This window comes from Triplophysa dalaica, chromosome 20 (assembly GCF_015846415.1).
Source record: "Triplophysa dalaica isolate WHDGS20190420 chromosome 20, ASM1584641v1, whole genome shotgun sequence".
NCBI lineage: Eukaryota > Metazoa > Chordata > Actinopteri > Cypriniformes > Nemacheilidae > Triplophysa > Triplophysa dalaica.
This window is the reverse complement of record NC_079561.1, coordinates 858,646-875,123: the sequence shown is the minus strand read 5'-3', so window position 1 is coordinate 875,123 and position 16,478 is coordinate 858,646. Positions and strand designations below refer to the sequence as shown.

Genomic DNA, 16,478 nt, shown 5'->3' with positions numbered 1-16,478 from the left:
TATTAAACATGCATTAATTAATTTATGAGAAATAAAAACCATGTAAATTCGAACACATTTCAACTATTCACATTTACAGCAGCTCAAAAATACTCTTTTCAGAAGTCAAGGCAGGTTATTCTGCCTTCAGTTATTCTGCCTTCAGTTATTCTCCCTTCAGTTATTCTGCCTTCAGTTATTCTCCCTTCAGTTATTCTGCCTTCAGTTATTCTCCCTTCAGTTATTCTGCTTTTCGCGCTGCGAACGACACTCTGTGGATTTCTTCCGCTTCATTGGAAACGTAAAAACACATGAAGCCATTCATTCATTTCTCTTCCCTCTCAGATTTGTTTGTCTATAGTACATCCGTTGATAATCGACCTCCAACCCAAGTGTTGTTTGGTCCGCCTGCATCTTGAAACTGCTATAAATGACTTAATAATTATTGTCTCTGTATGATATCACACACCGTTCCTTTAAAAAAGACAGACAGGATTTCAAGCAGACATGTGACCTGCTAGATAAGCATCCAAAGCTTTAAGACTGTGTCTGATGAGACGTGGATGATCAAGAGCTTTTGGGTTCTCTGACTGCACAGGTAAACAAGACCTCGGCGCTGAGATGTTCTTCCGCATACCTCTCCTGACACCTGGATATATTCGATACTTGCAGGTATGTGGCTTGAAAACTTGTTTCCCTTCCACAAACATAATCAAAGAGAATATCCGTTGAAATAGCAAACAAACTGTAATATAATTTTTCCATGGATTTTCGTAATAAGCTTGACAAAATGTGTTTTACTTTTTCATGCTTGTTCCGTTGAATGTGTTTATCAGTGAACACTGACCATTGCTCATACGCTGTTGTAGACTCAGGCGGCACGAGCTGGACCCCAGCGGGAGGGCCCATTTGTGCCCCGCTTTGCCATGCTGCTCGGGCTCGTGGGAATTGGAATGTCTGGATACAGCTCTCGCCAGCTGACCCTGTACCACAAGCCCTCCGCACACCTTCTGCGATGAAGCGAGACACAAACATGAGAAAAGGGTTTAAAGGTACACACCCGCCATCTGTATACTTTTAAGCTGGGCTTCCTTAAACAGACTGTGTCCGTTCCTACATCTGTTTTCATTCCCACCGTCCAACGGTTGCAATTACAGCCACATCATGCTCAAGCTGATCATCTTGGTTTGGGTGTGAGGATGGCCCCTTCTCAGTGAGGCTCTTCCAAACTATTCTCTGATTTAGTGCCTTAGGAAGACATCAACATACATTTTAATCATTTTAATGTAAAGATGCTGTCTGGCAGTACAGTATGGGTCGACAAAGCACCGGGGTGAAAAGTCTACATTAGAGAAGCTCGAAAGATGAATCGATCCCAATATTCTGCTTATATCTACTGTTGTACAGCTTTATCATGATATCCAGAAGGTCACCGTTACCATATTATGTTGAAACAATTTCACATTTCACAATGCAGATAAAACAGGTTTGTTTGTTCAGACAATACAAGTATAAGTATGTTTTGTAAGTTTAAATTCTCCTTTATTGAATATTTACCAGGTTTTTAGTCTATAAAGAGGACAGTTTCAGAATGTCACCTTCATAAAATCAGTTATACAGGTTAAATTATAGGACTTGTACATCATTTAAAGACACTCATCATGTCATATTCATCACCATCTTAACTCTTGATTAGGTTTTTCAGGTAGTTGTTTTATCTTTTATCAGAAAAAAGACCCATCGTTTAAGTTAAAAAACAGATTTACATGGGCCTACATTAAGACACCATGTCAACAAAATTTCTACCAAATGTCAAATAAAACTATTGTTTATATTTGCATTTATTTGGAGAAAATAAAAACTCAAGACACAGGTTAAAGTAACAGAAAAGATGCTCTGTATTTGTTCAGACCTCAAATACTGCAAAGAAAACAAGTTCAGATTCACTTTTAAGCAATACAACAGTAATATTTCTACATGTATTTATAGGAAAGGTTTAAAAAGGATTGAACCAAAGTCGTCATGTGTCTTGTCACTCTTTCACATTGCTGTTGGATGACTTTATGTCACTCCTGAGGTTTGATTTAGTTGAAATTTAACAGACACTGGACTGGAATGGCCACAACATATCTTGAATTGCTGATTAAATGAAAATGTGGAACGATCTCTTAATTTTTTTCAAGGCTATATATTTAGTTATTCTGTTTGTTTTCTTTAAAAAATGTGGAATTCCAATGTACAGATCATTCTCATGTACAAAGAAGTGTATTTATTTGTTTAAGTGTTTATTAAGTGTATGTATTTCATTTGTATTCATTTGTGTTTCATAGGCCTACATAATTTGTAATGTTTGCATTATAATTCTATAGCTCTTGAGAGTAGGACAGTGTTTCCAAAATGGGCTCAAAGCTTTCGCATGCAGGGATGTAGTGAACTCTCGGCGGGCATTTTAAAATCTCGGCTAGACACTTTGGCCTGCTAACCTAAGTGTAACCCAGGAAAAAACGCCGGCGTGCATCACATCCGAATGCCCACACAAAACACTGACCTGCAGAGTCTCTCTCTTACTGTATTTAGGTACCTAAGTGGGACAGTGATATACTTTCAATGGTGATGCTTTGGCATTGCTTTACGTAATGACTCTGAATGTCTCACCGACAGCGCATGTGATTGTTTTCTGACAGGATTAATGTGGATGTGACGCTGAGTCATGTAACGGTCCCATGACGTCACAGACCTTCATTAAGAAGAGGAGCTTACCTTCTTAAAATGCCTTGATCTGCTCCTTTTTCAAATCCAATTACACTTGCCAGCTAACATAAGGTCAACCAGCTTTATTTAGAAACATCACCAGCAAACAGATGAGAGAATAAGAGCATTACCAATTCTTTCAGTTTGTGTGTGGATGGTGTTTTCCAGGTTGATCTGTCAAGGTGTCTTAAGAGGGCTCATCTTGTGAAAATCCGATTATACTTCAGATTCCTTTATGCGAGCACTGTATTGATAATTTGTGAATTGTATTTGATGGCTTTTTTTTGCATCATCAGAATCAGAATCAGAAGAAGCTTTATAACCAAGTAGCCTATATTTACACACACAAGAAATTTGACTTGGTGACAGGAGCTTAGTGCAGAAGAAAGTGTACACATGGTGCAAACATAATGCAAATATACAATAATAAGAATTAATTAAAAATAATTAAGCACTTTATAGTAAAAAGTAAAACAAATAGATGAAAAATAACACACTGTTTTCTTAAATTTGATGAATATGACACTAGTGAATCTTACGATTGTTTTAAGACTCTGAGCACTTTAATGACTTGTGATGTATTGTTCTATATTCAAATATATAAAATACTATGTATGAATATGTCACTGAATGAATGTATCTGACTAACCCTCCTAAAAGAAAAAAAAGTGTTTTTAAAAATCTGCTCATAAAGTTACACAGTAGGGGGCATCACTGCAACATCATCTGTAAAAATCTAAATAACACAATTTCATCATTTAAACTGTTGAGAGAACTTAAAGTCCAGATAAATGATCACAACAATACCAAACTATGCATGTGTTTGTTTATATGAGACAGAAGTGAGAGTTGTTTTGTGTGTGTGATATTCCAGACAGTCACCTGTGGTCTTTAATATGTGACGAGACTGACCCAGTTTAGGAACTAATCTCTATAAATCCTTACCAGAATCAACCTGTCTGAATCACTTCTTATCCAAACATCCATCAACACAATAACATACAGCCATGCAGCAAATAGACACTGCGAGTTGTTGTGTGTCATTTAGTCGTGCAACTTTGATAAATATCAATCTGATGATGTTTGCTTTCCCATCATTAAAGGTAATCTGTCTTCTACCATTGCAGTGTTTGTGTGTATAGATAAATGAGCGTGTGTACTGGTTAGAAAGAGAGAATAGAGGTGATTTTCCTCAAGAGTCAGCATGCAATGACATAAAGTTCTACATCGCTGTTAGAGGCGTGACTGGATGGAAGATTAACCACCGAACAGTGAACTTTTGGTCAAAGGCTCAACAATGAACTGCAGTGTTATTATGTTGATTGTTTATGTACTGTAAATCAACGCCACCTCACATGGAAAGAAATCAAATAGGGCTTTAAAAAAGAAACTTATTAACAGTGTCAGTGAATAGGGGTGTTTAACCTTCAGAAAATGTGTTTGTAGGAGGTCAAACTAATAAAATATTGACATGAGAACTGGGGTCGGCTGTAAATATGACCAAATAATCATATGGAGTTGTTTAGGTCAATTATTGTTACTGTATTTTCAGTTTATACTTCTCACAGATTATTTGCACGGACATCGTAATCCTCACAACCTCACAAAGATTGTAAATTCACATACTGTATATTTACTGTAAACATACCTGTGAGAGATGCTGGTTGAGATTCAGGCTTTTTTCCAACCTGAGGTGCATTCAAGCAATACTTATGTGTGTTCTGGGGATGGCACATGACTTTTGTGTGGCTGATTCAATGCTCACAACTGAGCTACAGGAATAACATAAGCTTGGCTGATTTATTTGTTGCGTGTAAATTGTAATATTCTAGCACAAACTGCTGTGAAATTCAGTGAGAAGTGAAATCTGTGAGCGCTCAAGCAGAAATACTGAAAGTGCTTGACATCAATTGAAAAAAAGATTGCATCCATGTTTAAGATAATCGACCTGCTTTCCACTACTGCTCACTATTACCATTCATCATTTTCAAATCTACTTTACAAATCAGGTCATGAGATCATAGAAGTATTGTGCACGTGGTCGACTCTCTAAGCAGTTAACAAAGAGCATATTCTTTACATTAAAAGCATGACAAAATGTAATACATATGGGCACATTATGTACCGGAGATATGTATGTAGACCACTGATGTCTGATTTGCGAGACAAATGCTGATAAAATGGACTCAAATGGAAAGAGTCACACGGAGATTTAAACACGTGTTTACAAAGAGTGCATTTTCCATTTAAAGTGTGCAAACATTAATGCATCTATGCACACACATCAACACAATAACACACTGTCCTCGGAAAGTACCCAAATATGCATGAATTTCATGGCAACATTTATCCAGAAATGTATTTTCCAGTTGCAGATAAATAAAGCACATTCAGAAAAAATGTGTACTTAATAAAAAATAGTTTTTTGTACCTTTTAACATCAACTTAAAGAGACAGTTCGCCCAAAAATGAAAATTCTGTCTTCATTTACTAAATAGTTTTTTGCCACCATTGACCACCATATAGGAAAAATGTATACATTTCTTTGCTCTGTTGAACGCAAAAGATGGTGTTTTGAATAATGAAGGAAATTCATACAGATTAGGAACAACACAAGGGTGAGTAAACGATGACAGAATTTTTATTTTTGAGTGAACTGTCGCTTTAAGAAGATCTACTCAACCGTGCTATTTTGTGACATCATGAGTAGAAGTACAAAAAAAGATATTTTTAGTATATTAAGTACAAAAAAAGTGTGTGACAATAAAGGGCTTTAAGAACATTATGGAAGTGTATTGAAATAAAATGTCCTCAGTGGACTTTTACCTTGTTATTCTGTTTCAATGACTAATACAACTTTAAATAAGTGACACGTGGTTTTATACTGAATTGTGACATTTATACATTTCATAGGGGCTTTAAAGTACAAAACTTTTGGTTGCACGGTAGCTATATCCCACAAAATCTGATAAAGCCACTTTTGACCGTGTTGTCGACAAGACCTCCTGTCCAGGTGGGAGGGCCCGAGGGGGAGATCCGTCCGCCCACGTTACCATGACAACCAGATGATCAGCAGCAACCGGATCCGTGATGGGAGGAGCGGCGGTCCAGGTGCTTCAGCCAACAGCGTTCTTCAGACACAGCAGAAGATAGAAGTGAGCCGGGAAAAGTGTGCATGTGGGGTATCGTGATTCCCCGCGAGTGAAGGGCAGGACACAGCGATCACAGTCGCCTTATTGTTCTGATCGCCAATCCGGCGTTTAACCGCGATCGCCCCACGAACACTCTTTACTGGCATCTCATGGACTTGGATTTACTTTGTCTTTGAAAAACAGTTGGACTCGAACGCAATGTTTAAGAAAAGCAAGAGCAAAGTGCTGGTGGACGAAGCGTCAGAGGAGGACGACGTGTCGTGGCATCACGAGCACGCGAGGACGGTGAGTGGGATGTTGCCTGTGGGCTTTAAACCTGAGAGATCAGATATGCTTGTGTCTGGTCCGGTTTCTGCTTTTAGTAGGAAAACTAGACAAAGTCAACTCCAGTTTAAGCTTATAGGCAAATGGCCTGTTTAACAACCAATGCTCATGTTTCCTTTCATAAATGCAGTTTAATGAGAATGTAGTTTAAAGGGAGAAAGATTTCATCTGGTGGTTGATAACTAATAGCCCATAAATCTAGTGGAAGAAGATTTTTCAAACTAAATGATGCCAAGGACCCCCAAATGTGATTAACTTTTTTTTATCTTAATTTTTTCTGTTAAAATTTGTTAGATAAATGGTTAATAGGATATTATAAAGACAACAACTTGTTTCTAAATTCCAAACAACTATTTCTCTTCGAGTGAGAAAAAAGCACTAGAAAGATTAAAACATATACAATTCTAGAAACTACCGATCGCAAAAAAGTAGTTAAACACTGTTGACTTTTATCAGGTTGTGCTTAATCTTTTTTCCTATAAAAAGTCTGGGGGACCTTCTGCAGGACCCCCCTTCTGGAGTCCCCCCCGGCCCCCCGTTAAAAAACCCCTGGCCTTTAAAGGAACATTGTCACTGTTTCAAAAATAAAAGCTTGGCATAATGACAATATATGGGAGTTATAAATATAAGAGATCAAGAGGGTAAAATAAGAATGAGAGTATACAAAGGAGGGCACAGGAAGAATAAACACATGGGACAATGAGAGCATGAGATCTTAAAGGGATAGTCCACTCAAAAATAAAAATGACTGAAGTCACTTACCTCGTTGATGGTGTTGGAAGTGAATAAAATATCAGCAGATTTTCTTTTCTAGCTGCCAAAATATGACTTTAGGAGTTGCATGGTATATGACAGAATGCAATATCATACATAGGATAAATGTATTGGCATAACTCATTGAAACACCCGTGATGTCAATCACCAATACATGAGGGTGTGAAAAGGAGAGTATACAATAAGGAATAAAAGTGTGGAGCAATAAAAAAGAATGAAAATGAGGGTTTGAGAGGAGTACAGTGACAGATTTTGGATCATTCATAAAAGATGACTCAAATTTATATGAATTCCAAACAGATTTGCGGTTTGTGGCATTTTTATATAAGCTGTTTAAAGTTGTGAGTGTACTTTTTTTTTACATGCAGACTTTACCGTCCGAAACAAAATGTATAAAAAATTCTCAGGATAAAAACATTTGATTAAATAAGCAATATCTTCAGCTTAGTGACATTCAGCACATACCGTACTGATGTTACGTTCTCTCATCTGTTAGAATGCAAGAGTCAGATAAAGTCTTTACAGAGTAACAGCAGGAGACGGTACAGTGTAGATAAGCCTTCTTTTCCTAACCCCCCCTTTTTAGTTGATTAAAAAACACACAAAAAAGTGATTCCAACTGTGTTCTGCAGTGAATGTGACCGTGTCACCCAGACGGCCTTGAGTCAGCACAGTCACGTTCTTCTTTACAGAATCCATTTTACAAACATGTCTGAGAGCGTAGCCAAAAGCTGTGATATAGTCAAGCTACTAGACCAAACTCCAAGTCTCTGGAGTCTCCAGTGGATGTGTTGTACTGGTTTAAAGAAGTTTCCAGTTAACCACCAGTTACTTTGGAAAATAATAGTTTTACATCACTAAAGGGCTCGGTATAGTCCAGCCGACTTGCTCTTTCGTTCTGAGTTTTGGGGTCAAACCAGAGACTTTGAGAGAGAGAGTTCTGCCAACAGAAGTACAAAACGCTGGAGCGTCACGTGATTCATGGAGCCTTCAGATTCAGTTCCAGGAAGTTATGTTTTCTCTTTAAATGTTTTATTTCTTTCATTTTTTTATTCATTAAATAGGTTTTGTCTTTAAATGTGTTATAAGTTGACCTCAGTTGGTCTGTTTAGTCGCAGCTCCATGCATAACCAGTAACTTCCGGGAACTATTGAAACTGTGGAAAAACTGTTCCATTGGAGTCAAAGAAGAAGATGCAACTCTCTCTCTCTCAATGGCTCTGGGTAAAATGAAGCTCGCAAACGTTGAGACATGGTATAGTGTTTTCGAACAACACCCCTTTGTTTCTGGAGGGGAGACTTACATGACGTAAGCAAAATAAAATGACGTGTTATTTCCCACAGACCGGGTGGCACTACATAACACACTCACCTATTACGTAATGGCCATGGACCAATAGTGGCTCGAGGGTTTTTACCGGCCAACACAAACTTTCCCGTAGAGTTCTGTTGGAACAAATTTTGTTCGAAATCAGGTCAGAGGCGGTCGTTTATCGATTTCAATTGTAGTATGCTGAGCACTTAACAGTAGGATGACTTTTCAAAGCACAACAAGCACCACAGTATTAAGTTCTTAAAGTATTGATTTACTATGTGGATGCTGGTACCATTATAGTTTTTCTTACAGTAAGTGAGATATACTGCTCTGTCCAGAAGATGTTCCTCCTGAAACGTCCTGTGCGGTGCTGGGGTTGTGGATGATGGATTAGAGAGCAAAGAATGTTCTGTTCACTCTACAATGAGGATATTTCAGTGAGATCCGCTTCCTTCTACTGTTAGCACGCTCATTTACCCAGAACTTGGTATGTAGAGCAGGAAGCCACCAGCTGAAGACAATGAACCCGAAACGTGGAGCTCCAAATCTGCTCAGGTCCTGAACACAAGTCATTTCAACTAACTATGTCTTAATCTTAATTTAACGTCAAATTAAGTACAATTTCAGTTTAATTTTACAAGTTGCATCAACTCAAAAATACAAAGGTGAATCTGACTTGTAAAACAACTCAGGTTGTTCCAATCCTGTATACATTTTTTTGTTCTGCTGAACACAAAGAAAGATATTTGAAAGAATGTCAGTTACCAAACAGATCTCATACCATAGCACTGCCGTAGTAGAGAAAATAAATGCTGTGGGAGTCAGTGGGAGGAGAGATCTGTTTGGTTACTGACATTCTTCCAAATATCTTCATTTGTGTTTGGCAGAACAAAGAACTTGAAACCGGTCTGGAACAATCTGAGTGTGAGTAAATGATGACAGAGTTTTTCTTTTCAGGTGAACTATTTCTTTAAGGCTGTATGACGTTCTTTGGCAGAACACAAAAGAAGATATTTTGAAGAATGTTGGTGTTTGAACAACCGTGTCACTCCTTCACATCAATAGAATAGAGTCTCAAATGCAAGTCAATGGGTCCCACCGTTGTTTGATTACCAACATTCTTCGAGATATCTTTTGTGTTCTGCCAAAGAAAGTAAGTGATACAGGCTCAAAATGATAAGAGGGTAAGTAAACCATGACTGAATTTTCATTTTTGGGTGAACTGACCCTTTAACAACTTAAGGTAGCAAAATAAAGCAATAAGCCCCAAGAAGCAGTGGCTTACAGTTTATTTTATAACGGCTAAGGGGGTTGTGTCACGCACGAAGCGGAGGGTTCATAAAATAACGTTAATAAAATGATACTTAGACTATGTAATGTCAGCCGTTTGAATAATATGTCTTATAGTGTGCAATGCTCAGACAAACTAAACAGAAAAGTTTACAAGAATATTTTATCCCACAATGCAATGCACTTGCAGTGCCATCCTGGTACATACTGTACAGCTCAATGTTCAGGGTTTGCCCGGTCAGCCTTATCTTGGTTATGGTGGTACGTGTGCCAATTGCCATAGCTGTAGAAGATCAGTGGTAGACCTTTCTCTCTCACTTTCTCAGAGTCATAGTGCTGGTGGAGCAGGAAGGAAGGGGATGAGGTCAGGAAGCTGAATGTCACAGCGATTGTGATTGGCTGTCTATTGACCACCTTAGAAATGATTATGAGCGTTGATGAAGTTCAGTCAGGACTACTGGGAAAAACAAATATACGGGTCACTGTTGTGCAAAAGCAACAACATAATGTTATGTTAAAATTATGAAAGCAATATGATGATAAGAACGTTTTTGTTCAATTCGATTTCATTTCAATCAAGTTTTCATGCTTTGCCTTTGGAAGGCATTACTGCCGTGTGTCTGAGTCAAAGACTACACGATCGTTTCCAAGGCCGTCCAAAAATCTGCGAGACCTTGTTTACATTAGCGAGCTAAAAATATTCCTGGCGTTTTGTGAGTGTGTGTGTGTGTGTGTGTGTGTGTGTGTGTATGTACAGATTAATGAGTTTAAGTGTGTGTGTATGTTCTCATTGTTTTGTACCTTTGCATTTCAGGATAAAGAGTCTGAGGGAACGGAGGAAGTTCTGAGCCCCTCGACAAAGGTAAACACACACAAACACACTTTCACACACACAGAAATGTTCACAATTGTTGAGTCCCAAACAATACCATGGCAACGACATCAGGATGTGACGCACAAGAGGGTTATAAAACGCTGTTTATGTTTTAGGCAACTTTCTTATTTCTTTATGGATGCAATGAAAGGCAAGATAGTCGGATTTCACTGAGTACTAGTTGTACGCCGGTTGTGAATGCTCTGTGGGGTCCACTATAGTTTACAGCCCTCCTTCCTTTAATTACCTTATTTTAATAAATGCTCAATTTGGACCGGTAATAAGTTTCGAGTTCTACAAGTTACGATACGTTTGTACAGTACAAAGAAGTCTTTATCTCAAAAGCTGAAGAAGAATGAGACTTCCCATGATATGAATCACTTTTGAGACGCTGAGAGTTCACAGATTCGAGCTCTGCTCCGTCCTCCAGCTATGGCACTTTAAGTTCTAGTGGCAGCTGTTTATTTCTGAGGCATGTTTAACCGGACCGAGAGGAGGAGGACAAGACAGATTAGGACATGGCCAGAGACCAAGAGACGGAACGCATGTAATATACAGTTTCTGACTTTATCTGAGGTCAGAGATGAGTCAAAGATGAGCGTCTGTTTATCACAGAATGATTTATGTGCCCTAATCCACAAAATGCTCTTAAATAATCATCATGTGCTTGATCTGGAACACACAGAATGTGAGTGTGCATGAATGACATGTTTTTAGGATGAAGGAGGGACTGAGCACAAAGGTTTTGGGTTTGAAACAAAGCAGTGAGTGCCAAATAAAACTATCCTGTGCTTTTACCGATCTAATGTTTGGAGCATTTGTCGTGTAATGCAGGCAAGAAAATCTGTAATACACAAAGAAAAATGCAATTTGAAAGAAGATGCTGTTGGTGAATGTTAATAAAATGTCTTTTCGTCCAAAAATGATACATTTTTATATATTTGTTTCAAATATATTCTTTCATCGTTATAATAATAATCTTTTACATGCATAAAATGAAGCTTTTACATAGATAAAAAGTTTATGACATTATGTTTGTGAAGTTTGTCTCTCTACTTTATCTTAAATGTGTGCTTTCACTGTGTGTGCGCGTGTGCTTTTGTGCGTGTGTCTGTGCATTTGTGTGTATGTGTGTTAGTACATTTTTGTTTGTGTGTGTAGTGTTTTGTATGTGTGTTTGTGTGTGTCTGTCTTCTATGTTTTCACTTTTTTCTTGTTTTTATAGGTTTAACTTTAATTGTTTTGCTTACAGTCAATATATCTCATGTACAGCTGCTTTGTAACAAAGAAAATTGTAAAATGCGCTCTTAAAAAAAAGTTAAGATGAGTTGAGTTTGTGACATCACTTGAAAAAATGTACAGGCTAGAGAAGCAAGATATATTGTTATCAATAAAAATAGTTATCAAAATATCAATATGCATATTGCATATCGCAGGGGTTTGCAATATTCTTAAGTCAGTTTAGATAAATGCAGGTGGCAGAGAGACGAGAGAGAAAGTAGTCCCTCCTGCCCGAAACATAAATGTAATAGATGTAATGGTCGTAATGGGAATTGTGTTGGTTTCAATGGATTCTGTTGGTGGGCTTTTGGAATAACGCCCAATTTTTGTAATGTTTTTTTGGAAAAAGCTAGTGGTTCGTGATATAGTTTTTATGGAAACCATCACAATTTGTGTGATGGTTTCTATTGGCTTTTCTATTGTTGTTGTTTTCAGCAGGGGAGCTTTGTTTACTCCGAAATAATGTGAATTCTCTATTTCTATAGTTTTTAATGATATTTTAATATTGTTTTCACCATCGTGTCACATTATTTAGCAATGGTATCACATATCGCCCAGCCCCGGTACAGACTGTACTCGCATGTCAGTTAACAGTCTGTATGAAATTGTTCCCTTTAGATGTTGAAATGAAATATGACCGGGACATTTTCGTAAGATTAGACCTTTTGTTTTTCACTCGAGCAGGAATCAAGGGAAGGACGCACTATGTAAAGCCAACCCCGGAGACTGAACGGCTTATGAAAGGGTGCGAGAAATTGTGTCAAAGGTTCTATTTTATATAATAAGCTGCAAAGCCGGGCCGGTATTTAAAATCCTGAGGGTCAGACTGAACCCAGGCGGGAGTGAATATGAAGGAATGTGTCAGCTCGCCAAACGACCCCCCCCACACACACACACACACACACACACACACACACACGTCTACTGAGATATCTGAATGATCAACAGAGGCCTTTTCCTGTTATTACGGTTGTGCCGTCTGTCATTCACATACGACATCTGATGGATTCACCATCTAGTGTGATTTAGTGCTCTATCTAAACTAACTTTTACTCTCACTGAGAATCTAGAGAAGATATCATTTATATCTACATAATATAAAAGCTTTACACCAATGACAATGTGAACTCATTTACTGTGGTTTGCTTGACTTTGTTGTTGATCTCTTTTGTAGGATTTGAAGTTAAAGAAGGTTAAATCGAAGCGAGAAAGAGGAAATAAGAAGTTGTTTCCATCTCAGGATGATGAACACATTTTGCTAACAGGAGTCACTCTCTCTCCCAGAAAAGGGTAAGATGAGCATCGTCTACTCGAAATGTCTAGTGAATGGATTGTGAAGCGCAGAACAAACACTAACATGTTTAGATTGACATTTTGTGACGTTGAAGGTCTGGTCTTTTTACGAATTTTATCAGACATTTGTGAACAAAGAGATTCCTAAAATAGAATACAGGACCTTCCAAATAATTATACAAATGCAAGTACATGGTTTGCCATCGATGATAAAGTCTCAAAAGGATTCTTACCTTTTCACCTTTGTCTTCTACTCTTGAATGTTAGGCCTCTTATAGAAATAAAAGCAATGTTTAAAAATCAAGCTATAAATGGTTTACTTATAGACGGTTTCATCGGACGCATATGCCTGACCCGAAGTTAACTTCCTGTTTGTTTATCGGTCTGGCTAGTGGCTAATAATATAACTATTAATGTTTTATTATTATTTTTATTAATATTCATTTATATTCTTATTTTATTGTGCAGCCATCATTTTATTAAATAAACAATTTGTTTAATGGGTTGTGTAACTTTGTCACATTTAGCAAAGTAACGGTTCTTTTACTGGTAACCCAAAATAATACAAACTAGACATACTTTTAACATGCTAACGTAATTTCCTTTTATTATTCAAAAATAATGAATAATTAAATAACCGTATATAAATAATTCACAGGGCCTCACAAAAGAGTTCATGTTCTGTAACGTTTGTTTATGTTGTTGCTTCAAAACCGTCAATACACTGTAGCTCCTTCTGCAAATAAAGGTGGAATTGAAGAAAGCGTTTTTAACAAAAGCAAAAAATAACATGCATACATGATGGAAATCTAAAGACATCTTTACACAGCAGTGATAAAGCTCCATGTGTATGTACGGCTTTAAACACAGTGTACCTCTAAATAAGCCATGCGACCATCAAGTTTGTTGTTGACATGGAAACCGCCCCAGTGCCCAACCGCTGCAGCGTGTGCGTCTGCTTCGTGCCATTTACAACTTCATGCCCAAACATTGTGCAGACGCTATAACGAACTGCACGTCTAGCTTGTACCCTTTCATTAATGCTAAACTTCATCTAAGACATAAATGGAGATTCTTTTTCATGCCTGCTCTCTGAAACATCTTGAGTTTGTTTAGAGTTATTCATTTGCAGTTAGTGTGCCAAGAAAGTGTTTGGACAGAACATTTTTGGCTCTTCTGTGGCCACAGTTTTCACAAACTCGACAGTCTATATAGTTTCTCAATATAAGAATATTCAACCTGTATATCGGAATTTGGTAGAAGTTGTATGTGTATATATTTATGAAGAGTTTGGTTCCAAAATGGGAACTCATTTTATTTATTTTTCAAATATCATGTTTTTATTATATTATGATGTTTTTATTGTGTTTGATAGTTGTATTTTTTTGTTATTCTGGCTTAAACCAAAACAAACCATGTGGCGTTTGATTGATATTAATTGGAATGGACCAAAAAACATGATTTTTGAAAGATTTTAAATTTATCTCATTTTGTAACCAAACTCTTCATTTATATATTTCTCTATATATTCATTTTGTAGAAAATAAGAAATACATTCTTGTATTTATCCTCTCTGTCTCTCTCTCTCCCTCAGGTCTGCCAAGAAAGGATGGGACGACGATAAGAGCAAAGCAAACCCCGAACACAAATCTCACTGTCTGTGGGATAACATCACCATGACGATGAAGCAGATCACACCCACAAGAAAGCTGGACAAGATGGAGGGCTGGGAACCTCCTCAGATGACCGACAGAACGGAGGAAGAAAAGCGAGAGTCTGACAAAAAGATGGATTCCTCCCCTCTATCCTCTCCTCTCTCTCTGTCTCTCCCACATTCTCTGGGTTTGCCGTCCTGGGTGGGGTTGGGTTTGGAGGAGGACTCATCTCGCTACGCCAGTCTGACGGAGTCGCAGACTCAGGGAGGCCCCACCCAGTGGGCGGCTCGCGCTCGGGATAAGCTGGCTGCCGTTCGACGGCGAAGCCCGGCCAGCCTCTCTGAGGGCGCGTGGGAGGGGCTTAAGTGATTTGTATGATTTTATTTTGTGTGATAACCCACGCCCCTCATGTGCCAACTGTGATGGGACAGCCAATGATTTTTGAGTTGGGGTGAGTGCCTTAGTGAGAGATGATGATGGCGGTTTGGATGATTCATTTTTTTCTAGTTTTGTAAACAAAATTGACCCCACTTTAAAACACAGCTGACCCCTCATAGTGACCAATGACAGTAATCTCATAGATTACTTTAGAATATAACCTTTGGCCTTTACATACTCCATTTCCTTTTATTGACACAGGCATTTAGCATGAAAACAACTGTGAGCTCAATGAATTTAGGCTGCAATACCCACGCTCACAGACAGGGGCAGTGAGTGTCTATGCTTCTTATCCAAAGGTTATGTCTTTATATTTAGTTGATTAATTTATTCCGTTATGTAGTTTAAAAGCATAAATGTGAAATGATGTAGTAATGTTGTGACCCATGTAGTCGCTACTGCCTGCTGATTTAACATAACTGCTGCAATCATAATGTACTGTCAATGTTTTTCTCTATGCAATCACTGTTATTCCAAATAGCTTATATCGATTGTGCCACAAAAGTATTCGGTGAAATTTCTAGGCCGAAAGGAAGATAAAGGTGTGAATCGTATGTGAAGGTTATCAGTCCTGTCACTGGAGATGAAGTGTTTGAGCAGAACCGGCCGATTTGATCAAATCACAAATCAGGTTGAACTGAAGTGGATTACAGTGGAACTTGAGGAATGAAGTGAGCACACCTGTGTTAGGTGCCCAGAGGTCACCGCCTTAAAAATCCCCTTTAAACCCTTTGCTATGGACGTCTTATCATGAAGTGCATTTTGGGTTTAATGGTTGCTGTGCCTCAACAAGTCATGTTGTCTTGATTATAGTGTCTTAAAGCAACCAGGGAAAACGTGATCTCGAGATGTTATCTAAACACCCGACATGAGGATCATGACAATCTGTCTTTTTTACAAGTCTTGAACGAAATCTGTTAACATACAAATTGCTAGAATGCTTGACATGCCTGATTTTTTTTTTGTATAATCTTATAAATAAATGGGTTTGCTGCTTTTAGCTGTCGTCATAGTAACATGTAGTTTTAAAGCAATTACGACTCGTTCGTTTTGGCATTTTCCTCCTCTCTCCATTCGGGGCCTTTCCAACAGTGTTTTGATCTTTTACTACTGAACGAATTGAATGATTTTAAGATTTTGCATAAATTACGCTGTTGTAATTTTAGGTGTAAAGATGATTTCGTCTTGAAAATCTGAATAAAGAGCATTATCTTATTCTCGGCTCTTGATGTTTTTAATCAATATCCTGTGCTTACTGCTTTCAAGACTTGCAAGATGTTTATTTGTCTTTTCTACTCGCTACTAGCTTTGGATCTTTGTTCTTTTGGACATGAAAAACTAGATGTAATGTTT

The 16,478-nt window shown here is 37.9% G+C and overlaps 1 protein-coding gene across 1 annotated transcript; it reads left to right on the top strand.

Annotated features, from left to right (window-relative positions):
• Positions 1-5,829: 5,829 nt before the first annotated feature.
• On the top strand, positions 5,830-16,340 carry si:ch211-225h24.2 (uncharacterized protein LOC564539 homolog). Its single transcript, XM_056733044.1, has 4 exons — positions 5,830-6,167; positions 10,399-10,446; positions 12,914-13,029; positions 14,627-16,340. Exons 1-4 carry the CDS (start codon positions 6,081-6,083, stop codon positions 15,054-15,056), a joined length of 681 nt encoding a protein of 226 aa, XP_056589022.1. The 5' UTR covers positions 5,830-6,080; the 3' UTR covers positions 15,057-16,340.
• Positions 16,341-16,478: the final 138 nt, after the last annotated feature.